The sequence below is a fragment of the Panthera uncia genome (assembly GCF_023721935.1).
Source record: "Panthera uncia isolate 11264 chromosome B2 unlocalized genomic scaffold, Puncia_PCG_1.0 HiC_scaffold_24, whole genome shotgun sequence".
NCBI lineage: Eukaryota > Metazoa > Chordata > Mammalia > Carnivora > Felidae > Panthera > Panthera uncia.
In genome coordinates this window covers 103,122,279-103,148,742 of record NW_026057580.1, presented here as the reverse complement: position 1 = coordinate 103,148,742, position 26,464 = coordinate 103,122,279, and the positions used below count along the sequence as shown (strand labels likewise).

The window sequence follows — 26,464 nt, the reverse complement described above, 5'->3', positions numbered from 1 at the left end:
AAAAAATTTTGCAGTATCTATGCCTCCCTATGAACTTGCAATAATACTCTACATGAATAAATGCTTGTATTATGAGTGCACGTATACATTTGGAACTTTATACACATATGTTCACAGCAGCTTTCTAATTCCCCAAGTTAGAAACAACCCAAAATGTCCATCTATGTTAGAATAAACAAATTTTGATAATGGTCTTACAGTGGAATATTATACAGCAATAAAAATTAACTATATGATAAGATGGATGAATCTTACAAATATAACATTGAATGAAAGAAGTCACTCATCATAGACTATATACTATATGGTTCCGTTTATCTAAAGTTCAAAATTAAATTGAACATTGTCTATGGAAGTGCAATTAGGTAGTAAATGCATAAAAGTAATGATGCTGGTTACCATTAAGGAGAAAGGAAAGTCTTCCGAGGAGGGAAAAGCAAGCAGAGGACATGTAAGCCACCAACAATATTCCCTTTCTTGATCACTGTGATTAATTAAACAGGTATTTGCTAAGCTTCACATTTATGCTTTATGCGTGTTTTGATGTTAGTTATATCCCACAACAGTACAAAGTGTTCACATGGAAATATGTCCACTGTATACTGCTGAATGGAAAAGAGCAAACTACAGGACAGAATATATGAGTCAATTAAAAAAAAAAACATGTAGGGGCACCTGGGTGGCTCAGTCGGTTGAGCGCCTGACTTCAGCTCAGGTCATGATCTCACCGTTTGTGGGTTCGAGCCCCATGTCGGGCTCTGTGCTGACAGCTCAGAGACTGGAGCCTGCTTTGCATTCTGTGTCTCCCTCTCTCTATGCTCCTCCCCTGCTCATACCCTGTCTCTCTCTCAAGAATAAAGAAAGATTAGGGGCGCCTGGGTGGCTCAGCTGGTTGAGCGTCCAACTTCGGCTCAGGTCATGATCTCGCAGTCTGTGAGTTCGAGCCCGGCGTCGGGCTCTGTGCTGACAGCTCAGAGCCTGGAGCCTGCTTCGGATTCTGTGTCCCCCTTTCTCTCTGCCTCTCCCCCACTCATGCTCTGTCTCTCTCTGTCTCAGAAATAAATAAACATTAAAAAAAAAAAAAAAGAATAAAGATTAAAAAAAAAGTGTGTATATGTATATTTATTCACACATATAGTTATGTCTAGAAAACTTAAGAGGGAAAAGGAGGGTTTTTTTTTTTTTTATCTTACACATTTCTGCACTTTAAATTTTTCATAATGGGCACTTGATACTTTGCTATTACTTCTTAAAAAGCAATGAAGAAAGAACTCATTTTCTGAAACAGCTGACAGTCATATCAGCATCACAATTAACAGTAACTGTTTTCCTTACTTAGTACTTTAAAGCGAATGTTAAAAAAAAAAAGGCAAAAATTAGCTTGAATACTACTTAGCTTGCATGGGATCTTCTGAAAATAAAAATTCTCTGGAGAGGAAATTTCTACAGTTTTCTGATACTCACCAACCAGCTGCACTCTCCCTGAAGACAAAAGCATCGGATCATCCTTTCTGACATTATTTATTGAGTCGTCTACTAGCTCTTTAATGTGGTCAATTCCGATGACTCTTCCGGTAGATCCAACCTAGAAATGAGGGAGTAATTCAATAGCTCACTGGCCTAAATTTGTCTTTCTGAAGTGTCACTAAAGTGTTTCCTCAGCTAAAATCATATTCTGCAATGTGAAATGAAGACAAAAGGTTCAAGCCTCCAATTGTATGGTTATTCAGAATACTATAAAATATTTATGAAATACAACTTTCTCAGCTTTAACTCCCAAATGGATAAATGCATTTCAGTAGTTAAGCTAGAATAAATTACAAAAACTTGCAATACTAAAAACAAACAAACAAAAGACCTTCTTTCTTCAATTTCTGATTTTTAAAGCCCAAACCCTGAAGTAAGACTTAACTGCCAATATTAAATGATAGTTGGTACAATCATTTTTAATTTAAATTTCATCTAAAAGTGTGGCTTTAGGGGTGCCTGGCTCAGTCAGTTAAGCATCTGACTCTTGATTTCAGCTCAGGTCATGATCCCAGGGTTGTGGGACTGAGACCCACATTGGGCTCCACTGAGCATGGAGCCTGCTTAAGATTTCCCCTCTCCGCCCCTCTCCCCTGCTCGCGTGCTCTCTATAAATAAATACATACATAAATACATACATAAATAAATACATACATAAATACATGAGGGCACCTAGGTGGCTCAGTTGGTTAAACATCCAGCTCTTAGTTTTGACTCAGGTCATAAATCTCACAGATCACGAGTTTGAGCCCACCATCAGGCTCTGCATTGACAGCATGGAGCCTGCCTGGGATCCTTTCTCTCTCCCTCTCTCTTTTTCTTTCCTGCTGGTTCTTTCCCTCTCAAAATAAATTTAAAAATTAATAAATACATAAATAAATAAAAAAATAAAAAGTAAAAAGGTCACTCTAAATATTAAAATGTTACATAAAAAATTCTATAGGGATTTCTGTACCTGATTCTACTGCCATCTGTAGAAAATATAAAATACATAAAAATATTAAAGGCCCTAAATATAAATTATAAAATAACACAATAAAGACTCTGAAGTCAGAGTAACTGGGTTCACATGTAAGTTTCATCACTTATTTACAACTATACAACCTTGGCCAAGTTACTCTATGAATCAGGCTCCTCAGCTGTAAAATGAGGAAAAGGGGACATACCTCCTAAGTGATGTGAGAATTAAAAGCACTTAGAACACTAATTAGCACATAATAAATGTGTGAAAAACATTAAATTCACTTTAAAAAAAGATTATTCAGAAATCTAATGTTTTTTAAAAAGTGAATTTTTCTCTGAAACATAAATACGTCAAGTATCGAGAACACCACTAATTAAATACTAAGCTTTGAAAAAAAAAAAAAAATCCTGATATTCCGTTAGTGATGACTTAGCTTCTACAAAACAAGTGAAACAACTGGGGAAAAAAAAAAAAAAAAAACAAAAACAAACCTGATTCCTTATTATGTAACAGGTACTATTATGGATGGATATGTCAGTGAAAAAAAAAAATCAAATGAAATTCCCACCTCCCTGGAGCTCACATGCTAGTGGGCTGGTCTGCCAATTACATATTTACAACAAGTTAAGTAGATTCTGGTCCAAGACGCATCATCCATAAATCCCAACTTAACTAAACCAGAATCTTCCTATCTGGCCGCAAGGGACAAGACTTCATAATCAAAGTGATGTGATTATCTGAGCACAGATAAACCTTTACTCAAGATGCCTGAATAGGCCTCCAGACTTATACTCTGGAGAGTATAACACATATTTTTCTAAGAGCACTTGCTCCACCCTCTTTCTAATAACCCTGTAGGAGTGTCTGGAAATCAGACTCTCTATTCTATTTTCCGCCAGCTGAGAATCCGGAAGAACACAGTTTGGGAGCTACTGGTTGCCATCTTGTGATCACAAGGGAGGAGCCTGACTGAAGCCAACATTTGGAGGAAAGCAAAGCCAAACCCAGAACCAGAGAGAAACCCACTGTCAATAACAACATCTGATCTTCTTTTGAATCCAGCCACACGAAGAGCCAGATACACTCTAGATGTTTCCATTATATAAACCAAGTAAATTCTTTTACCTCTGTCAGTGTGGACTGAATCTTGTTACTTCCAACAACATGAAAATCCTAAGTGATACATGTTCCAACTGCTATTTTAATAGGATTTAAAAAAAAAAACCCTCAAAAACTGCTAGTAAAGAAATTTACAGCCAAATATAGAATATGCTTCTGCTGGAGCCAGAATGAAAAATAAAGGTCTTACCATACGTGCAAAACATGCAGTAAGGATTCCACTTCCAGATCCTACATCAAGAGCTTTAGCTCCTTCATGTAATTGATCAAATAGAAGTTCTAGTGCATATGCATGCTGCCAAAAGAAAACAAAGCAAATATTCATTTGTTTTTCAAGACTCTATAAAGTATATATACCATGGCATATAAATAAAAGTTGCCAACTTCCTGCCGATTTTTCTAGTATTGTCATCTACCAAGATAATGAAAACATGACATACTATATACTTTTATAGTGAAGTCTCCACCCCACCTCTGTCCCCAACCTTCCCCATCCTTGTCCAGTTTCACTCCCTAAAGGCAACCAGTGATGTCAGTTTCTTGTGCTTCCTGCCAAACATATCCATTCTGTGTATATACAAGCAAATATGTTATCTATATTTTTCATTTATTGTATCTTGAAGAACCTTTCTTATCAATACTTAAGTAGCCTGTTCATTCTTTTTTATGGCTCAGGAGTCTATTCTTATATGAATGTATTATGATAACAAAAATCCTCCCCAAAAAATCCCTAATGAGGGATATTTAAGTTGGCTCCAATCTTCTATAACAAAAGAGACAGAATAATCTTAAAAGTTGTATGTGTAGGAGCTCCTGGGTAGCTCAGTCTGTTGAGCGTCCAACTCTTGATTACAGCCCAGGTCATGATCCCAGTGTTGTGGAATCAAGCCCCATGTTGGGCTCTGCACTGAGCGTGAAGCCTGCTTAAGTTTCTGTCTCTCTCCCGGGGTGCTTGGGTGGCTCAGTCGGTTAGGCGTCCGACCTCAGCTCAGGTCATGATCTTGCAGTTTGTGGGTTTGAGCCTCACGTCAGGCTCTGTGCTGACAGCTCAGAGCCTGGAGCCTGCTTCGGATTCTGTGTCTCCCTCTTTTTCTGCCCCTCCCCTGATTGCACGCTCGCTTGCTCTCTCTCTCTCTCTCTCTCTCTCTCTCAAAAACAAATAAACATTAAAAAAAATTTTTTTAAAAGAAAGATTCTCTCCCTCTGTCCCTCTCCCCTGCTTATGCACGGTCTCGGTCTAAAATAAAATTTTATAACGGGTATATATGTAGGATAATGTAATCATCTTTATAAAAACCTTATAAAGTATATCTGTAGGATAAATTCTTAGAATTGAGGGGGTCAAAGGATATATATTTTTATGTTTATAGTATATATAAATTATTAATCAAATAAAATCATATTGCTTATGCTTTGGGCCAAACCAAGAAATAAAGCCTTCCCTACTCCATCCTCTTTATAAACTTACATTTCAGTGCTTTTCTAAAATATGAAGTTAGAACTAATAAATGTTAAAAAAAAAAAACAATAAATGTTATCTCAAAAGCTGTCCTTAAATACCTACTTACGTTCATTATTAAAAATCATCAGGTTCAGCATCAATAAACATTACTAGATCTTGGTTGGTAAAAATACATATTCATGAATCCATAGTGATAATAAGAAAATACATAACCTCTCTCTCTATATATATAAATAGGAGAATAAGGGGAAATTGTTCCCAATCAATTCATATTGATGAAATGATGAACTTAGGAAACTGCCATTTGGCAACCACTTCAGTAATAACTGATTCAGCAAAAATAAATGGATGCTAAAACTTGTAGATTATCATTTGAGGAATAACAGAAGATTTACATAATCTCAAAGTGTTTACCCAAAACACTTACCAATTACAAAAATGAAAACTGTCACTTTACAGTGGAATTCAAGTTTCTCAGTGGAGAAACCTGGCTGACACTACCTTAGTCAGATGATCAAAATTAACATCACCAATAATGGGACACATTGACATCATATGGCATCTGTTAAAATACATCCCTTCTGGGACATTCCAGGCAAAAATGCATAACCCATATCTGATCATGAGGAAACAGGAGACAAACCCAAATTGAGGAACATTCTAGAAAAAACTGGCCTATATTCACAAAATTTTCAAGACCATAAAAGAAGACTGAGGTACTGTTCCAGATTAAAGAAAACTAAGAAGACATGACAACTGAATGAAACTCCAGCTCTGTAATTGTATTTTCCTGTAAAGGACATAACCAGAACAACTGATAAAATTTAAGTAAGGTCTGTCAACTGGCTAACAGTGTTGTATTAATGTTTATTTCCTGATTTTGATACTGTGGTTATTGAGAATGCCCTATTTTTGAAGGTAAAGAGCATTCTATCCCCAAATTATTCCCAAAGAGTTCATTAAAAAGAAAATACATATATTTCATGTATATACATATATATGAGAAAGACAAAGAGAAAGAATAAATGATAAAGAAAATGTAGTAAAAGGTTAACATTAGGGGAAGATGGGTAAAAATTACATGGGAATTACTTGTACTATTCTTACAACTTTTCTGTAAGTCTGAAATTCTGTTAAAAGCTAAAAATTTTTTAAGCATCAGAAACAGGTAATGTTCAAAATGGAACAGACTGGAAACTCCCTATTTAGAAAACTAATTTACATGACCAAAGCCAGAATACTGGTTACACCAAGGTTAGAAGCTAAGGAACTGGCATGAGGGAACCTGCTAGGACATAGGAAACGTACTGATCTATCTTCATCTGGGTGCTGGTTACACATACACATATGTGAACACTCATCAAGCTACACACAAGATTTGTGTACTTTACTCGATGTGTGTAATAGCTCAACAAAAAGTTCCTGAAAAGACTATTCCAGTCACTAAAAGTGAATGATCAGACATCATGTCCCTCCTGATGTGATGCAATGGAAAGAACCATTAGGCAGTGTTCCTGAAAAGACAAAAAAAAAAAAAAAAAAAAAGGTTGGGGTAGGGGGGACAAGTTAAGTATTACCAGGAAACAATCTTAACCAAGTTTAGAACATGGGAAATTCTACAGGACAAATGGATGAGTTTTTGTCAGTAAATAAGTGGGATTTAAAAAAAGAAAGGAGACTTTTAAAATTAAAAGAGACTAAGACTGAAAAAGACTAAAAAGGTGTAACGTCTGGACCTTGTTTGGATCCTGATTTAAGCAAATCAACCATAAAAGATCTTCTTGGAAACACCTGGTAAAGTTTGAACATGGACTGGTTTTAAGACAACATAACATACTAAGGAACGATATGATATAATATTGTAGTTAATTTTTTTTTTTAATGTTTACTTTTTGAGAGAGAGAGGGGCAGACTGCAAGCGGGGGAGGGGCAGACAGACAGGGAGAGACAGAATCGGAAGCAGACCCCAGGCTTTGAACTGTCAGCACAGAGCCCAACGCGGGGCACAAGCCCACAGACTGTGAGGTCATGACCTGAGCCCAAGTCGGATGCTTAACCAACTGAGCCACCCAGGCGCCCCTGTAGTTGTGTTTTTAAAGTCATCAGATTTACATTTAAGTACTAATGAGGGTGAACAATATTATGTTTGAGATTTGTTTTTAAATAGTTCAGCAAGAGGGAGACAAAATAAAAATAAAACAAGATTAACAAATTTGGGGTAATTATTAAAGGTGATTATGGCTACATGAGGTTGATTATAGTATTCTATTTATTTATGTGGTGTTGGAAACTTTCCATATTAAAAAGTTAAAAACGAAAAAGTTAAGGCTACTATTCCACAACTAACATAAAATGGGGAAAAGGCCTTTAACAGATACAGCCACACACAATCCAATGGTTTTCAAACAGTGTTCCAGAAAGTCATTAATATTCCACAGAACCCCTTGAGAGGTAACACACAAATGTACACTGAGGGAGGGGTGTGTTTTGGGAAAAGAGTAATAGAGAACTAACTTTATCAATCTTTCATATAGATTGCTTCGCAAAAGAGGCTCTTGTCTAAAGAGTGAAAAACATTGGTACCATGAAAAAGTTCTGGACTAAACATCGGAAGTAGCTTTCATAATATTCTTACAACAATCAGTTATGAGGTTTAATAATTTCTATTAATAATATGATAACAAGTATTACACTATAGGAACTTGGAAGTAACCAAAGAAACAAAATAACTTCCCTAATACTTGTCTTTCTGGATCCAGAAATCAAAGGACAAGAAGGGACTTCTTTAAGGTGTCAATTCCCAGTTTATATGCAGTACTGTGGTATCTTAATTCCAAAACAAACCCAGGAATATTTTTTCAGCATTATGTCTATACAAGATTTGCTTTTATAAAAGGGGAGCATGCTGAGTTATTGTCAAGGCCTTCAATCACAATTATTAGCATTTTTCATGCTTTTATCACCCTAGCTAGTATTTTTCTGGATAACCCATGTTAATCACTAAATCCAAAATTAACAGTTTTTTAAAAGCTTTTTTAATTTAAGTGTCTGACTTCGGCTCAGGTTATGATCTCACAGTGGGTGAGTTCAAGCCTTGTGTCTGGCTCTGTGATGACAGCTTGGGGCCTGGAGCTTGCTTCAGATTCTGTGTCTCCTTCTCTCTCTGCCCCTCCCCAATTCATGCTGTCTCTTTCTCAAAAATAAATAAACACAGAGGCGCTTGGGTGGCTCAGTCAGTTAAGCATCCGACTTTTGGCTCAGGTCATGATCTCACTGTTTGGGAGTTTGAGCCCCACGTCGGGCTCTGTGCTCACAGCTAAGAGTCTGGAGCCTGTTTCAGATTCTGTGTCTTCCTCTCTCTCTGCCCTTCTCCTGCTTGTGCTCTGTCTCGCTCTCTCTCAAACATTAAAAAACAAATAAGTAAACATTAAAAATTTTAAGTTTTTTTATAATTATGGAAAATTTCAAACCCACAAATATAATGAATACACACATTTTTCCTCGTATGCAGTCACCAACTGTTTATATATTGTGCCATACTGTTTTACCATACCATCTGAAAAAAGGTGTACACATTATGATACTTCACAGCAAAATACTTCAGCACACATATGCCAAAAAAACTAAGACATCTCCCTTTGCAACCACATCACCATTACCACACTCATGAAAATCATCAATTTAGTATCATCATCCAACATACAATACACACTGTACTTAAATTTCCTCAACTGTCCCCAAAATGTCCTTTATAGCTGTTTTTACCCCAATCCATTCAAGGATTATGCATTGTATTTGTCAATATAAAATATTCTCCCTTCAGTTCTCCTCCACCTACCACTTTTCTGTTCTTCAGAATACTGACTACTGGGGCACCTGGGTGGCTCAGTCAGTTAAGGGTCCTACCCTTGATCCGGGCTCAAGTTCTGATCTCACAGTTCATGAGTTCGAGCCCCATGTTGGGCTCTGTGCTGACAGCATGGAGCCTGTTGGGGATTCTCTCTCCCTTTCTCTTTGCCCCTCCCCTGCTCTCTGTCTCTCTCTCAAAATAAATAAATAAGCTTAAAAAAAAAAAAAAAAAAAACTGAGCCACCCAGGCACCCCCTCTAAATTGTTTTAGATTAACTGACAATCTCTGCCCAATTTAATTGTTATATTGATGATTACAATATAGTGATTTATTTACTTTACTTATTTTTTAAATATGTATTTTTTAACATTTATTTATTTTGAGAGAGTGACAGTGCATGCAAGCAGGGGAGGGGCAGAGAGAGAGGGGGAGAGAGAATCCCAAACAGGCCCCACACTGTTAGTGCAGGCCTGATGTGGGGCTCAAACTCACGAACCATGAGATCATGACCTGAGCTGAAATCGAGTCAGATGCTTAGCCGACTAAGCCACCCACATGCCCCCAAAATAGTGATTTTTTTTAATTTTATTATTCCCTCCATATGTATTAATTGGCATTCTTCTGTTTTTCATTTTCTGTCTTACTTTTTTGTTTTTAATCTCTATGAACTCATGGATTTTTGTTTCTGATTTACTATGTTAAAATACATTATCTTCATTATGTATCATTTTCCAATTCTCAAATTATCTCCAATTGGCCTCTGGGAGTCTCTTCAAACCTGCTCCTATGTCCTTTCAACATCACCCATCAACCTGTGAGTACTTCCTTATTTCCCAATATTCAGTCACTTCTCCAAGGAACTCTAGTCTCATTTAGTGAGAAATGATATTTAGGATTCAATATCTGCATGCTAAGTGTGCTCACTGCTACTGGGATGCCATTTTAACAGGTTGCTTTTAATCTCTTGCCCACTGCATATATTACATCTTCAATTACACCTTTGGAAAATATTCCAGGCTTGTAGTTACTTCCAAGTCTGTGATTTTAAAGTTCATTAAATAGAGATGTCAACAGAGAGCGAAGAGTTGCTCCTCGCTTTCTGCTTCTCTTTCAATACTTCTGAGATCTATACAATAAATGATATAAGATCACAAATGTTTGTTCATATTACAATGTTTGTTCATATGTATAATTAATATTATTTTATTCTACTCACATCCTGGTTCCACAAGCATCAAAGGACACTGTATTATTACTGCTTGCACACACATACACACATAGAGAGCTACTGCGTGACTATACACATACACATGAATACACACATTTTCCTTACTAAGAGACATAGGTAAGGAAATGTAAGTGATTAAAAATGAATCCTTTTTTTATACAAGCTATGACATGGATGAACCTTGAGGACATTACACTAAGTGAAATAAACCAGTCATAAAAAAACAAATATTTTATGATTCCACTTATGAGGTATCTAGACTAGTCAAATTCTTAGAGATAGATAATAGAATGGTGGTCGCCCGGGCCTGGGGAGACCAGGAAATGGGAAAATTACTGTTGAATGGTATAGAGTTTTAGTTTTGCAAGATGAAAAGAGTTCTAGAGATTAGGTACACGACAGTATCAATGTATTTAACACTGCTGAACTATATGCTTAAAAAATGGTTAAGGGGCGCCTGAGTGGCTCAGTTGGTTGAGCATCTCACTCTTGACTTTGATTCAGGTCATGATCTCACAGTCGTGAGGTCAAGCCCTACATCAGCCCCTGTGCTAAGTATGGAGGCCTGCTTGGGATTCTCTCCTTCTCTCGCTCTGCCCCTCCGCTGGTCATGCGTGCATGTGCTCTCTCTCTCTCAAAAAATAAACATTAAAAAAAAAAAAGATTAAGATGTTAAGTTTTATGTTATACGCATTATACCACAATAAATATTATTTTAAATGCAGCCTTTTCTTAAAAGACAGCTCAACTAAGAAATGGAAAAGGATATGAATAGACATTTCTGCAAAGACCTACAAATGGTCAATAAGCACATGAAAAGATGCTCAACATCATTATCATTAGGGTTAATGCAACTCAAAACCACAATGACATACCACTTCACAGCTACTAGGATGGATAAAAGAAAGAAAGCACACAATAGCAAGTGTTGACAAGAAAGTGCAGAAACTGAAACCCCCATTTGTATGTTGCTGGTAGCAATGTAAAACAGTGCAGCCATTTGGAAAACAGTTGACCATTCTTCAAAATGTTAAATCTAGAATCACCATATGATCTACCAATTCCACTCCTAAGAAGTGAAAATACACACACACACAAAAACTTGTACATTAATGTTCATAGTAGCATTAATCACAGTAGCTAGAAAGTGGGAACAACCCAAATGTCTATCAACTGACAAAAAAGCAAAGTGCGGTATATTCATACAATGGAATATTATTCAGCAATAAAAAGAAATGAAGTAGTGATTCATGCTACAATACAAACCTTGAAAATGTAAATATAAAAAGCCAGTTGCGAAATGCTATATATTGTATTATTCCATTTAAGCGAAATGTCCGGGAGAGACAGAAATAAAAAGCACATTAGTAGTTACCAGGACTTTGGCAGATGAGGGATGGGAATTGACTGTGAACGGGTACAGCATTACTTTTTGAGCTGAGGAAAATGTTCTGAAATTAGATAGTGGTGATGTTTGAACAACTCTGAATAGACTAAAATCCATAACACTAAAGGGGTGAATTTTACAGTAGGTGAATTGTAGCTTACTAAAGTTGTTATTTTTTTTGTCGAAAAATGCATCCTTCGCCATGGAGTTTCTGCCATGTTTTCTTTGGCAGTGAACTGGATACTCAGCACCAAGCTTCAGGGGAAAAGAAAAATTCATGCAGTATTTCCTTTGATATAGGAAGACACACCCCTCCAGTCAATTTCCCAGACATGCAGGATACCAATTCTCCAAAATAACTTTGAGAATTAAATGAATGCTTCTACATAAATCTTTTGCTGTAAGTAGTACTTCAAACTGCCTGCAGCAATCTTAGGACTACACTTGCTTTAAATCATTCATTTCTTTGAATAGTTAATGCATAAAAAAACCCATTCCTATTCCATGAATGGAAAAAAACCAACCAAACAAACAAACAAAACAAAGAAGGGGGAGCGTGGCTGGCTGTCAGAGAAGCGACTCTTAATCCTGGGGTTGGGAGTATGAGCTTTGGGTATAGAGACAACTTAAGTAAATAAATAAACTTTTAAAAAAAGGGAAGAAGAAAACAAAAAGAAACTGATAATATACAGAGTGCAGAGTGAAAAGTAGATCTCCCTTTCACCCTCCAATCATCTAATTCTGACCTTAGAAGAACTCATTTTTAGTTTTCATGCCTATAGGAAGACATATGTATATATGTATACGTGCAGACTTGATTTTTACGTATTACAAAATACTGTAAACACTCTTACATACTCTTCTTTTATACATAATGTTTGCTGAACATCTTGCCGTACTGGTCCCTACAGAGACTCCTCATTTAACAGCTTCACAGTATTTCACTGTATAATTATTAACCACTGACTATTAATGGGCTATTCGTGATCACTGTTATTTTTTTTTGCTATTATAAATAATGCAGAATGAACATTGTTAGTAATTTTGTACCTATAAAAATATATTATATTATTCAAGGATAAATATCTTGAAATAAAACTGAAGAGTGTAGGCCACCTGGGTAGCTCAGTCAGTTAAGTGGTCAACTTCGGCTCAGGTCATGATCTCACCGTTCATGAGTTAGAGCCCCGTGTCAGGACCTGTACTGATGGCTCAGAGCCTGGAACCTACTTCAGATTCTGTATGTCCCTCTCTTTTGGTCCCTCCCCTGCTCACACTCTGCCTCTCTCTCTCTCTCAAAAATAAACAAACATTAAAAAAAAAATTTTTTTAAACTGAAGAGTGTAAGGTACATTTATTTCACATTTTATAGATTTGCCAAATTGTTTTCCAACACTACCAATGTACTCTCTCAACAAAAAAGTATATTGTATATTAATTGTCAGTTTCCCCTTTCCAGGACAAAGTATTAAGCTCTTTGATCTCTGACAGTCTGTTCATGAAAAATGGTACTTTACTACAATACTAATGTGTAATTTATTAAGTATGTAAATATAAATGAAAATGACATCTTTTCATTGGTTTAAGTGCTAATGTCATCTGTATTTCTTCTATGAACTATCATTCTTGTACTTTACCTATTGAATACTTCCCTCAGTTTTTCTTTTAATTTTGCTTGTAACATTTTTTTCTCTGCAGAAATCCCAATTTTTAAAAAAAATTTTTTTAATGTTTTTTTGGAGAGAGAACGTGAGTGGGAGAGGGGCAGAGAGAGAGAGAGAGAGAGACAGAATCCGAAGCAGGTTCCAGGCTTTGAGCTGTCAGCACAGAGCCCAATGCGGGGCTCGAACTCACAGACTGCAAGATTGTGACCCGAGCTGAAGTTGGACGCTTAGCCGACTGAACTACCCAGGCACCCTAGAAATCTCAATTTTTTATGTTGCAAAATATATCAGGCCTCTTTGTCTTCTGTCATGCTTTATTTTTGTTTTATTTTATTATTATTATTTTTTAATTTATATCCAAGTTAGTTAGCATATAGTGCAACGATGATTTCAGGAGTAGATTCCTTAATGCCCCTTACCCATTTAGCCCATTCCCCCTCCCACAACCCCTCCAGCGACACTCTGTTTGTTCTCCATATTTAAGAGTCTCTTATGTTTTGTCCCCCTCCCTGTTTTTCTATTATTTTTGCTTCCCTTCCCTTGAGTTCATCTGTTCTGTGTCTTAAAGTCCTTATACAAGTGAAGTCATATGGTATTTGTCTTTCTCGGACTAATTTCACTTAGCATAATACCCTCTGGTTCCATCCACATAGTTGCAATTATTTTTATTTTTTTAATGTTTATTTATTTTTGAAACAGGGAGGGAGAGAGAGACAGAGCATGAGTAGGGAAGGGGGAGAGAAAGGGAGACAGAATCTGAAGCAGGCTCCAGGCTCTAAGCTGTCAGCACAGAGCCCAACGCGGAGCTCGAACCCATGAACCATGAGATCATGCCCTCAGCCAAAGTTGGACACAACCAACTGAGCCACCCAGGTGCCCCTTGTAATGTTTTAAAAAGTCATTTCTATTTAATGCTTATAAGTAATAATTTTCCTATATTTTCTTCTAGTATAATTACCAATTCATCATATATATGAATTTATTTTGGTACAAAGAGGTCTTTACGTTTAAATAAGTTTCTCCAACCCCAAATACTTTCAGAGAATCAGAAAAGCTATTGTTTTTCTCTCCAAAAACCAATAGAGGACTCATTCAAATAACTGACATTTAAAACCCAAGAAAATTCCCAACAGATTGAAAGTGCTAGATAACTTAAGATAGGTCTTTCTCAAAGTTACAAATTTTCATAGCTGCTATACTTGACCAACCCCTAATGGATTTTCCGAAAAAAATATTTCAAATAATATTCAACTTGAGATTTTATGATATGTCCATTATATCATTTAAAATACTCTCTCCCTAATTCACTCATCACTAAATAACCTTTTATATCCAATTTTTACATGATTAGATACCAGTGACAACCAACAAAAACTTTAATGACAGTTTCTACCAAGAAGGCTTCCTTCTATAGATCATGGATTAATAAGAGGTTCATTACCAACCGACATAACTCATAGATGATAAAATTTAACTTTCTTTAAACCTTTTTTACTGAAAAAAAAAACCCATCTTAGTGGAAAACTGTGATCCATTTGTGCCCGAATGACCAAAGTTAACTTACCATATGTGGAGCACTGATTGTTGCTTGGAAACCTGCAAAAGAAGAAGAGAACTACTGACACATTCGATGCAAAAACATACCAGATACTCCATGTAACTCCTTTCCTCACATCCACAAATTCTTTGTCATAAAATATTTTTTGTTTTTATGATCTCAAGAAAACTTTTATTTTGCATTTTAGAGTACTGTCAAGCAGCAGTTAAAATGAGAAAATACAATCATGCCAAAGGCTGATGTGCTCTTCTAGTACAACACTCCCACTATTTCTGAAAATTTCTTCTCCCATATAGTTAGCTAAAAAAGCAAGAAAAAGTAAGTTGAGTTGGTAACTTTATGGCTTGTTTTCCTCTCCAGATTTATGAAAAGAAAACAAATTCCATATACAATAGGTATGCAAAATCTTTGCAAAATTAAGTGGCTTCATACTTCCGACAACTTATTGAACAACTGACTGGCACTCCAAGTAGATTAAGAGACTAACACCTACTTCAATTTGCTCTATATACTAACACCTGATGGTAATTCCCAATCTTTTCGTAGTGTTTAGCTTTCAAGTTTTTTCTTCCGGTGCTGCTTTCTCAAAACTTATTTACCTGCTTCTGCATCTGAAGCAATTTTCACTGAGCGGTGGTAGCAGGTGCCTTCGGGGTTCAGAAGCTCCCCAGGATCTTCTCTGCTGACTGTTATAGTGCTTTGAAAGAAGAAAGTATGGCGGCTGGCCGACAGGATCCCGAGGCACTTCTAAGCCTCAAAGGCGCCCACTGCCAAGGCTCAGCAGTTCAGCAAAAACTGCTTCAGGAGAAGGAGTTAAATAAAGAACTTTCAATCAAGCACAAACCAAAAGATTCAGGGCAAGTGAAGCAGAGAAATCAATAACTACTTTATTACGCTTACTTCCTTTAATATTGATTTAAAAAACTGATACTAATGTGAAAAACCACCTCAGTCAACATTGAGGCCCTAAAGAGCACTCAGCTTAAACTTAAATTTTCATTAAAAGTATGTTTTATGAAGAATGTTTAAAATATTGTTTATATATATTATATACAGTTTGAGAAAACAGAAAACATACTCCATATACATAACATCATCTTATTGAAATGGTTATGTTTGGGATTATGAAACTTCCTGAGGCATAAAATTCAAATTAGCAAGGTAATAATATCTGTGTCTCAAACTAGTTTTACTTAACAAAAATTACACAGTTAATGAGTAAAAATGTGACAATTTCAGAAATCCAGAAGCTCACCTATTGATTGTGGAGAATCCATATAAGGGTTACATTTTGCATAGTGGGAGCGGTCTGTGGCCAGCATTACTTCAAACACTTTATCTGTTTTGATGATTCCATTTTCTGAAACGAATGAGGCAAACATTTTAAGCTGGGAGTGAGATGATGAGATGATTAGCTATATTTTAGAATAATTACTCTGGTTGCACTGTAGAGACTGGATTGGAAGAGAGCAAGAATGGCAGTTGTTGTAATGACCCAGGTAAACACAACCTGGTCCTCAGTGAGGACAGTTAGGATAAAGAAAAGCAGGATTTGAGTTATATTTAATAGGTAATGTATACTTAACTAACTAGCTTTGAGGGAAGAACGGGGATAATGGCTGAAATGCTGATGTCATACACTGACTTGAGAAATCCTACAGAAGGAGCAGAGTTAAGAAGAAAAGGGTAACTAACTTATTCAGTTAATGGCTAAAGCATACAGGTGGAGATACGCAGCAGTCCACGGAACACGTGGATCTGGAGTTCAGGAAAGAGATCTAGGGCGGTGATAAAGATTTCTAGTTATACAGATGATAACTGAAGCAACGGAAGTGAAATAAGTGGCCAGGGAAGAATACACAGGAAGAAAAACAAAAGCGAACACTGAAGAGACGTGCAAAGGAAGCAGAACCTTCAGAGATTATGACAAAGAGCAGTCACAAGGGTGGATGAAAATCAAGTAGATAAACTGTTACAAAGCCCAAGCGAAAAGAAATTTTTCAAGAAGGAAAGCAGGGTGAGTAATGATTATATATGGGTCCCCCAACTATTCATTCTTTGAGATTAAATATAATACGTTAACTTTGAATAACCTTCATGGTACCATGTTGTTATTCAGTAAAGCCCTTATTAACTCACTCAATAAGTTTATTGACTGTCTAATACATACCAGACAAAATGGTATATGCTTAGGATTATACAAATAAACAGGATAGCATATTCCTGTCCTCACAGATCTAAAAACTGTAAGATTAAATGTATGAACTTGACTTTAACATTCAAGAAATAAAAATTTTTAACCAAAATATGCTTTCCTGAATTTGGCTACGTTATGAATGACTATTTTAAAATGAGACTTTAGGGGCGCCTGGGTGGCACAGTCGGTTAAGCTTCCAACTTCAGCTCAGGTCAGGACCTCATGGTTCGTGAGTTCAAGTCCTGCGTTTTGGGCTCTGTGCTGACAGCTCAGAGCCTGGAGCCTGCTTCAGATTTTGTGTCTCCCTCTCTCGCTGCCCCTCCCCCGCTCGTGCTCTGTCTCTCTCTCTCTCTCTCTCTCTCTCTCTCTCTCTCTCAAAAATAAACAAACATTAAAAAATTTTCTTTGAAAAATGAGACTTTAGTGGGGTGCCTGGCTGGCTCAGATGAGAGAGGATGTGACTTGGGGCACCTGGGTGGCTCAGTCGGTTGAGCCTCTGACTCTTGATTTCGGCTCAGGTCATGATCTCACAGTTCGTTAGATCGAGCCCCACATCACGCTCCACGCTGATAGTGCAACCCCTGCTTGGGATTCTCTCTCTTCCTCTTTCTGCCCCTCCCCTGCAAGCGCGTGTGTGTGTGCACACTCTCTCACTCTTTCTCTCTCTCTCAAAATAAATGAATACACTTTTAAAAAAAGGAAAAACATGTGACTCTTGATCTCAGGGTTGTGAGTTCAAGCCCCACGCTGGGTGTGGAGATTACTTATATAAATAAACTTAAAAAAAATAAGACTGCAGTAAAAGCATCATGAGAAGTTTCAAATATTTATGCAAACCTATTTAATTTATTCATTAACTGTGGAGTGTCCAGGTTCTAGAGGGTAATGGCAGTTACCAGAACCTGAATCTCTTCACATAGTCACTCAAAAAATCTTCAACCTAAGATCATGAAGGGGCATATATAAAACCACACATGACCCATGCCTTCATATTACTAGAAGGCAGGGAATATTCAGATTTCTAATTACCTATAAAATAAACACTAAATTCCAACAAAGTTCCTCCCATTGCTGTAAGCCTGTGGGTACAGAAAACCAGGGTAGGGATGGGATGAGGTTAAAAGACTCCAAGAGAAAAAGGAGAAGCAGGGGATACAGATGAAGCACACACAAAATCATTCCCCTCAAAAGGAGTAACAGCACTAAGTACTAAAATACGGAACACAGGCCTGGGACTTGGATCTTCACAGCACTGGCTATAAGAAAGGAACTTAAAAGACGGTGAGATGACGAAGATGCCAAGACCATTCAATGATGAAAGATCAGTCATTTTCAACAAACAGTGCTGGGACAACTGGATAACCACATGTAAAAGAATGAAACTCAAACTTTACTTCATATCATATATAAAAATTAACTCAAAATGGATCAAAGACCTAAGTATATGAGCTAATACCATAAAACTCATAGAAGATAATATTGAGGTAAATCTTCATGACCTTGGATTTGGCAATGGATTCACAGATAGAATACCAAAAGCACAAGCAACAAGAGAAAACAATAGAAATTGGATTTCATCAAAATTAAAAGTTTCTGTGCCTTAAGGATGCTCTCAAGAAAGTGAAAAATAACTCATAGAATGGGAGAAAATATTTGCAAATCATGTATCTGGGAAGGGACTTGTATTTAGAATACATAAAGAACTCTTACAATTCAATGTAAAGAGACAAAATGTGCAAAGAATCTGAATAGACATTTCTCCAAAGGTATACAAGTGGCCAATAGGTACATGAAAAGATGCTGCTCAGGGAAATGCAAATTAAAACCACAATGAGACACCACTTCATAGCCCCTACAATGGCTACAATCAAAAAGGCAGATGATAAATACTGGCAAGGACTTATGCACTGCAGGTGGAAATGTAAAACGGTGCTGCCACCTCAGAAAATGGCAGTTCCCCAAATGGTTAAAGGTAAGAGTTACCACAGGACCCAGCAATTCTATTCCTATATGTATACCCAAGAGAAATGAAAATATATGTTCACACGGAAACTTGTACACAAATGTGCATAGGAGCATTATTCATAATAGCCCAACGTGGTAATAACCCATATGTCCACCAATGAATGGGTACACAAAATGTGGTATATCCATACAATAAAATATTATTAAACCATAAAAGTACTGACTCCTGCTACCACATAATACGAACCTTGAAAACACTGTGCTAAGTGAAAGAAACCAGTAGCAAAACACCAGATACTGTATGATTCTATTCAAAAATTAAATGGGACTAGAGGTGGCAACCATGAGAAGTTCTACTTCTGGGGGAGAATCAAATAAAAAGGGAAAGGATGGTGCCTCTTGGTGCAGCAACAGGGAAAAGATAATTAAGGATATTACAGAAACAAAAGAGCAACAAGATGTGCTGACTCCTCCCCTTTTCCCAACACTACTCCCAACACATCATCGTCCATTAAAGAAACTGCAAGTCAGGGGCACCTGGGTGGCTCAGTTGGTGAAGCGTCCGACTTCGGCTCAGGTCATGATCTTACAGTTCATGGGTTCGAGCCCCATGTCCAGCTCTGTGCTGACAGCCCAGATCCTGGAGCCTGCTTCAAATTCTGTGTCTCCCTCACTCTCTGCCCTTCCCCCACTCTCACTCACTCTGTCTGTCTCTCAAAAGTAAACATCAAAAAAATTTAAAAAAAAAAGAAACTACAAGTCACAATACTGAAACAAGGCGCTGTTGAATTGTGTCCACAAAATGTTTAAAAATAGGAAAACGAAAAAACTCAATTCCATCCAAAGATACTGTAAAAAGAAAACAAAATACAAATAAAAACATTCTGGCTGATTAAACAGAAACAATAATTTTAAAACTACATTCAAAGAAAACCTAGCAGAAAGTAAGTAAAAATATTACCAGGCCAACTTCATGACATTTACTAATAAAACTATCAGACTTTATTTGAAGAATTTTTTTAATGTCTATTTATTTATTTACTTTGGTGTAGCTTTCTTTTCTTTTTTTTTTTACAATTATTTATTTTTGAGAGACAGAGCACAAGTTGGGGAGGGGCTGAGAGAGAAGGAGACACAGAATCCGAAGCAGGCTCCAGGCTCTAAGCCATCAGCAGAGCCCGATGCGGGGCTCGAACCCACAAACCGCAAGATCATGACCTGAGCCGAAGTTGGACGCTCAACCAACTGAGCCACCCAGGCGCCCCTCTTTCTTTTTTATATATATGTAATTTGTTGTCAAATTGGCTTCCATACAACACCCAGTGCTCATCCCAACAGGTGCCCCCCTCAATGCCCACCACCCACTTTCCCTTCTCCCCCACCCGTCATCAACCTTCAGTTTGTTCTCTGTATTTAAGAGTCTCTTATGGTTTGCCTCCCTCCCTCTCTGTTTGTAACTTCTCCCCCACTTCCCCTTTCCCCCATGGTCTTCTGTTACATTTCTCAAGATCCACATATGAGTGAAAATATATGGTATCTGTCTTTCTCTGACTTACTCATTTCACTTAGCATAATACCCCCCAGTTCCATCCACGTTGTTGCAAATGGCCAGATTTCATTCTTTCTCATTGCCAAGTAGTATCCCATTGTATATATAAACCACATCTTCTTTACCCATTCATCAGCTGATGGACATTTAGGCTCTTTCCATAATTTGGTTATTGTTGAAAGCACTGCTATAAACATTGGGGTACATGTGCCTCTATGCATCAGCACTCCTATATCCCTTGGGTAAATGCCTAGCAATGCTATTGCTGGGTCATAGGGTAATTCTATTTTTAATTTTTTGAGGAACCTCCACAGTTTCCCAGGGCGGCTGCACCAGTTTGCATTCCCACCAACGGTGCAAGAGGGTCCTGCTTCTCCACATCCTCGCCAGCATCTATAGTCTCCTGATTTGCTCATTTTAGCCACTCCGACTGGTGTGAGGTGGTATCTCAGTGTGGCTTTGATTTGTATTTCCCTGATGATGAGTGACAGTGAGCATCGTTTCATGTGTCTGTTGGTAATCTGGATGTCTTCTTTGGAAAAGTATCTATTCATGTCTTCTGCCCATTTCTTCACTGGATTATTTGTTTTTCAGGTGTGGAGTTTGGTGAGTTATTTATAGATTTTGGATACTAGCCCTTTATCCGATATGTCATTTGGAAATATCTCTTCCTGTTCCATTGGTTGCCTTTTAGTTTTGTTGATTGTTTCCTTTGCAGTGCAGAAGCTTTTAATCTTGATGAGGTCCCAATAATTCATTTTTACTTTTAATTCCCTTGCCTTTGGAGATATGTCAAGTAAGAAATTCCTGTGGCTGAGGTCAAAGAGGTTGTTGCAAACTATCAGAGTTTAAAGGCAAGGAAAAAAACCCCTCAGAGCCTCAAGGCAAAAAAATCAAGTTATGTAATAAGGATTGAAAAAAAAAATTGGGCAACCGTCAGATTTCCTAAGAGCAAAATTCAGAGCAAAAAAGGAATAAAGCAACATTTTCAAGAAATTCAAGAAAAGAAAGTACAAATCAACAATTTAAAAAAGCAAATTACTGGGCACCTGGCTGGCTCGGTCCATACAGCATGCAACTCTTGATCTCTGGGTCATGAGTTTGAGAGTTCAAGCCCCACATTGTGGGTAGAGTTTATGTAAAAAAAATTTTTTAAACCCACAAAACAACAAGAACAGCAAACTACTGATACATTCAACAACACAGAGAAAGTTCAAAAGCATTAATGTCAGTGAAAAAAGCCATATATACTATATGACTCCTATAGATTGTACACTATATGACAATTTATATCAAATTCTAGAAAAGTCAAAATCACAGTGGCACAAAGCTGATCTGTGATTGCTAGAGGTTAGGGGTAAAGGAGATTGATTGCTAAGCAACATGAGAAACTCTGTGGGTAAAAGAAATGTTCTAGATCGTAGATCAGCAAATTTACATAAAGGTCAAAATAGTAAATATTTCAGGCTTTGCAGGCCGAATAGTCTCTGTTGCAACAACTCAACTCTGTCAATGTAGTGTGGGAACAACACAAACAATACCAAATACAGGGAATGGCTGTGTTAAGTAATATAAGTCTTTATTTCTAAAAATAGACACCAGACCAGATTGGGCTTCTGAGGTGTGGTTTGCTAATCCCTATTCTACATCATTAGGGTGTTGGTTACACAACTATATTTGTCAAATTTTTCAAACTGTAATTTTTTTTTTAGGATTTTATTTGTTTTAAGTATGCTCCATGCCCAACATGGGGCTCAAACTCACAACCTCAAGATCAAGTGTTGTATGCTCCACCCACAGGGCAAGCCAGGTGCCCGTCAGATTGTAGTCTTAAAATTAGTTGATTTATACCTCAATAAAGATGTTTTTTTAAGTGTAAACCAAATATTTTATACCCAGTCAAATTGTCCTTCAAATATCAAGTTTAGAGAAAAGATGTTTTGAATGTGCCAGAATTCTGGGAATGTCAGACAAGCCCTTCTGAGCTATCTTCCAGAGGATGTGCTTCATCTAACCAAGAGATAAACAGGGATACATCATCAAAGGACACATAACCAACTGTAAAGCAAAGACTAAAACAGGGGTAGAGACATGGGTGGAATAATACATAAATGTCATATGGTTCTGACAAAGTAAAAAAAATGCATCTGTAAACAATGAGAGGAGAAAAAAGGGGTAAAGTAGAATTAGATCATTGACTGTTATGTACGTAACAGGGGGAATCAAAGGATACCATTTAATACTGACTGACCAGATAGCAAATAGAAAAGGTAGTTTAAAGACACTGCAAAAGGTATAAACACAAACCTTCCAAATAACAAAAGAATATAGTTAAAAATTAGCAAACAAAGCACATGAAATAGAAAAACATTGTAAAGGGGTGCCCGGGTGGCTCAGTCGGTTAAGCATCCGACTTTGACTCAGGTCATGATCTCACAGTTTGTGAGTTTGAGCCCCACGTTGGGCTCTGTTCTGACAGCTCAGAGCCTGGAGCCTGGTTCAGAGTCTGTGTTTCATTCTCTCTCTGCCCCTACCCCACTTGTGCTCTGTCTCTCTCTGTCTCTCAAAAATAAATAAATGTAAAAAAATTAAAAAAAAAAAAAAAACATTGTAAATAGTCCTAGACTGGCAAAGACAAACTTATTTAGTCTTTTCATTTTAAAATATTATAAATTTTGGATATGCGGTGCCTGGGTGGCTCAGTTGATTAAGTCCGACTTTGGCTTGGGTCATGATCTCATGGCTTGAGGGTTCAATCCCTATGTCGGGCTCTGTGCTGACAGCTCAGAGCCTGGAGCCTGCTTCGGATTCTGTGTCTCCCTCTCTCTCTGCTCCTCCCCCTCCCTTGCACACTGTCTCTCTCTCTCTCTCTCTCAAATATAAATAAAACATTAAAAACATTTTTAAATAAAGTATTATAAATTTTGGGTAAATTAACCCCCATGGGAAATATTATTTCTACACAAATAACTTTAAGCAAGCTACCTGTGAAATTTATTAAAATAAAATAGTGAAATAAATAAAACAGTGAAAGCATTTTCAAAACAATTTTAAATCACAAGAAGACTTATTATTTACTAAACATAACCCTGTGCCAGACAAAATCCTACCCATATTATATACACTACCCCTGTTAAGGTATGAACTTGTGAACTACAAATAGTCTTATGCCATCTCTAACAATCTTATAAAGTAAGCACTATTGGGGTGCCTGGGTGGCTCAGTCAGTTGAGTGTCTGACTTTGGCTCAGGTCATGGTCTTACAGCTAGTGAGTTCAAGCCCTGCATCAGACTGTACTGACGGCTCGGAGCCTGGAGCCTGCTTCGGATTCTGTGTCTCCCTCTCTCTCTGCCCCTCCCCTGCTTGTGCTCTGTCTCTCTGTCTCTCTGTCTCTCTGTCTCTCTCTCTCTGTCTCAAAAATAAATAAATATTTTTTTTTAAAAAGTAAGCACTATTATTACTCCATTTTACAGATGATAAAACTGAGTGTAGAGACTAAGTTGTCTAAGACCTCAGAGCAAATCAGATGTAAGGCCATTCAAATTGAGATGTTACATTCCTACTAACCACTTGACTATACTTCCACTAACATATTCAAATAGCTTAATGACTTCTAATTCATTTCCCAAAATGATTCTTTTTTTTTAATGTTATTTATTTATTTTGAGAGAGCGAGAGAGGCAGAGGAAGAGGGACAGGGAGAGGGAGAGAAAGAACCCAAAGCAGGCTCCATGCTCAGCACAGAGCCTGATGTGGGGCTCGATCCCATGACCATGAGATCATGACATGAGCTGAAACCAAGAGTCAGACACTTAACTGACTGAGCCACCCAGGCACCCCCCAAAATAACTGAGTGGTTCTTTTGTCTTGAACTCAATTCAAATTCTAGAGAGATGATTCACAGACTCTCAAGGTTACATGGGGTCTTAGGATCCCTAAAGTCTAACTTCTTCATAAATTGGTATCATGATTACTATTAGAAGATTTCCACATTCAAATCACTCTATTATATTTCCCTGTATTAATATGAAATCTCCCTCTTTATAACTTACTTACATGAACCTTAGTACTGCTCTCTTAAGCCACAAAAGAAAATACTGAATTTTCTATCCAGCCAACATTTTTCATTCATCTGAAGATATATGACCACTTATCATATTTAAGATACAAGCCTTATCTTTCTCAGATTTAGCAGCTTCATTCAATGTCTCCAATATTCATCAGTTTTTAAAACCATCATCATATTCACTTATTCACTCTTTGGATGGATACTTAAAAGTGTGATATCTAAAATCAAACATATTGTTCCAGGCACATTCTAAAAACCAAAGTGAACAGACTACTTCCCTTAAGCTAGGTAATACACTTCTATCAAACTCACATGAGTTTCTTTGGCTACTTTCTTACTCTATGTAGGCATATGGAATTTACTAAAAACTCTATATGGTCTTTGTTGTTGTTGTTAAAATGTTTATTTATTTATTTTTGAAAGAGAGAGAGACAGAAAGATGGAGACAGAGGCAGAGAGAGAATACCAAGCAGGCTCCACTCTGTCAGTGCAGAACCCAATGCAGGGCTTGATCTCAAGAACTGTGAGACCATGGCCTAAGCCAAAATGGAGAGTCAGATGCTTAACCAGCTAAGCCACCCAGGTACCCCTCTAAATGGTTTCTTACTTTTTTTTTTTTAAATTTTTTTTAAGTTTATTTATTTGAGAGAGACAGAGTCAGTATGAGAAGGGGAAGGACAGAGAGAGAGGGAGAGTGAATCCCAAGCAGGCTCCACACCATCAGCACAGAGCCCAAGGTGGGGCCCAAGCCCATGAACCTGGAGATCATGACCTGGGCTGAAACTGAGAGTTGGACGCTTAACCAACTGAGCCACCCAGGCACCCCTCTAAATGGTTTTTAAAAGCATGTCACTATTTATTAAAAAGATGAACACATCAAGTCTCAGTATCAACCTTTATTATGCCATTATTGGGTAGTTTCCAAAATTTTCACAATATTCTTTTTGTTTTTGCCCCAAATTCCATATTTTGAAAGATGCCTAAACCAAGCTACATTTACTAAGTTATTAAGTCATTTTACCATTTTTGGTAATCTGACATGTATAACTGCCAGCACCCTGAACTATTTTTAGCAAACAGTAAAATAATTTAATGTTTCACTTTTCGTGGATAGCCCAATTATGAGTAAATGTGTAATTACCATCAGGCTTTCTGAAATAGCAAACAGCTCTATAACCACCCATACCCAATCTTCCTGCACCCTAGGGACCAAGGACCTTAATTAAATAATTATAATAATGGTTAGTGTTGGTCCAAATATGCAATTGATCCAAATAAGAAGGTTCAAAAAGGAGAATGTAGTAGAATCCAAGCCATAAACCAAATAATAAAAAAACTTAAAGAGATCAGAGCCATGTTGAGAAGGTATCTGTTTCTGTTTTTTTTTTTTTCTTAAAAACATCTTTTTTTTTTAATGTTTATTTATTTATTTTTGAGAGAGAGAGAGAGAGAGAGAGCAATCAGGAGAGGGTCAGGCAGAGAGGGAGACAGAATTCCAAGCAGGTCCACGCGGTCAGCACAGAGCCCAACATGGGGCTTGAGCTCAGGAACTGTGAGATCATGACCTGAGCTGAAATCAAGGGTCAGATGCTTAACCGACTGAGATACCCAGGCGCCCCTCTGTTTCTCTTCTTAACTTCAGGGGTGGAGAAGGGTGCAGAGGGAAATAAGTTCCGGGGGGAAAAAAAAAAAGATATGAAAGAAAACTAAAATGTGACAGGATTTAAAGCAATTGATGTAATACAAAACAAGGAAAAATATCTGACTATTCCTCTACAATAGTAGGAGGGATCTGTGATACTGGAAACAGAAGGCAGGGAATAAACGCACAGCAGACTACATAACTCAGCCATGAGTTATCATCACTGGTGACTATTGATTTTCAACACTTAAAAATCAACAAAGTACAGGAGTACCTGAGTGG

At 37.2% G+C, this 26,464-nt stretch overlaps 1 protein-coding gene across 3 annotated transcripts in view; it reads right to left on the bottom strand.

Annotated features, from left to right (window-relative positions):
* The window catches only part of PCMT1 (protein-L-isoaspartate (D-aspartate) O-methyltransferase), a 51,600-nt gene that overhangs the window by 13,549 nt on the left and 11,587 nt on the right, over nucleotides 1–26,464 (bottom strand). For all 3 annotated transcript variants that reach the window (XM_049653065.1, XM_049653066.1, XM_049653067.1), the window contains exons 2-5: nucleotides 16,015–16,119; nucleotides 14,766–14,797; nucleotides 3,801–3,905; nucleotides 1,465–1,585 (exon numbers count right to left, since the gene is read on the bottom strand). In XM_049653065.1, the coding sequence (XP_049509022.1) occupies nucleotides 1,465–1,585; nucleotides 3,801–3,905; nucleotides 14,766–14,797; nucleotides 16,015–16,119 (363 nt within the window). The remainder of the gene's footprint in view (nucleotides 1–1,464; nucleotides 1,586–3,800; nucleotides 3,906–14,765; nucleotides 14,798–16,014; nucleotides 16,120–26,464) is intronic.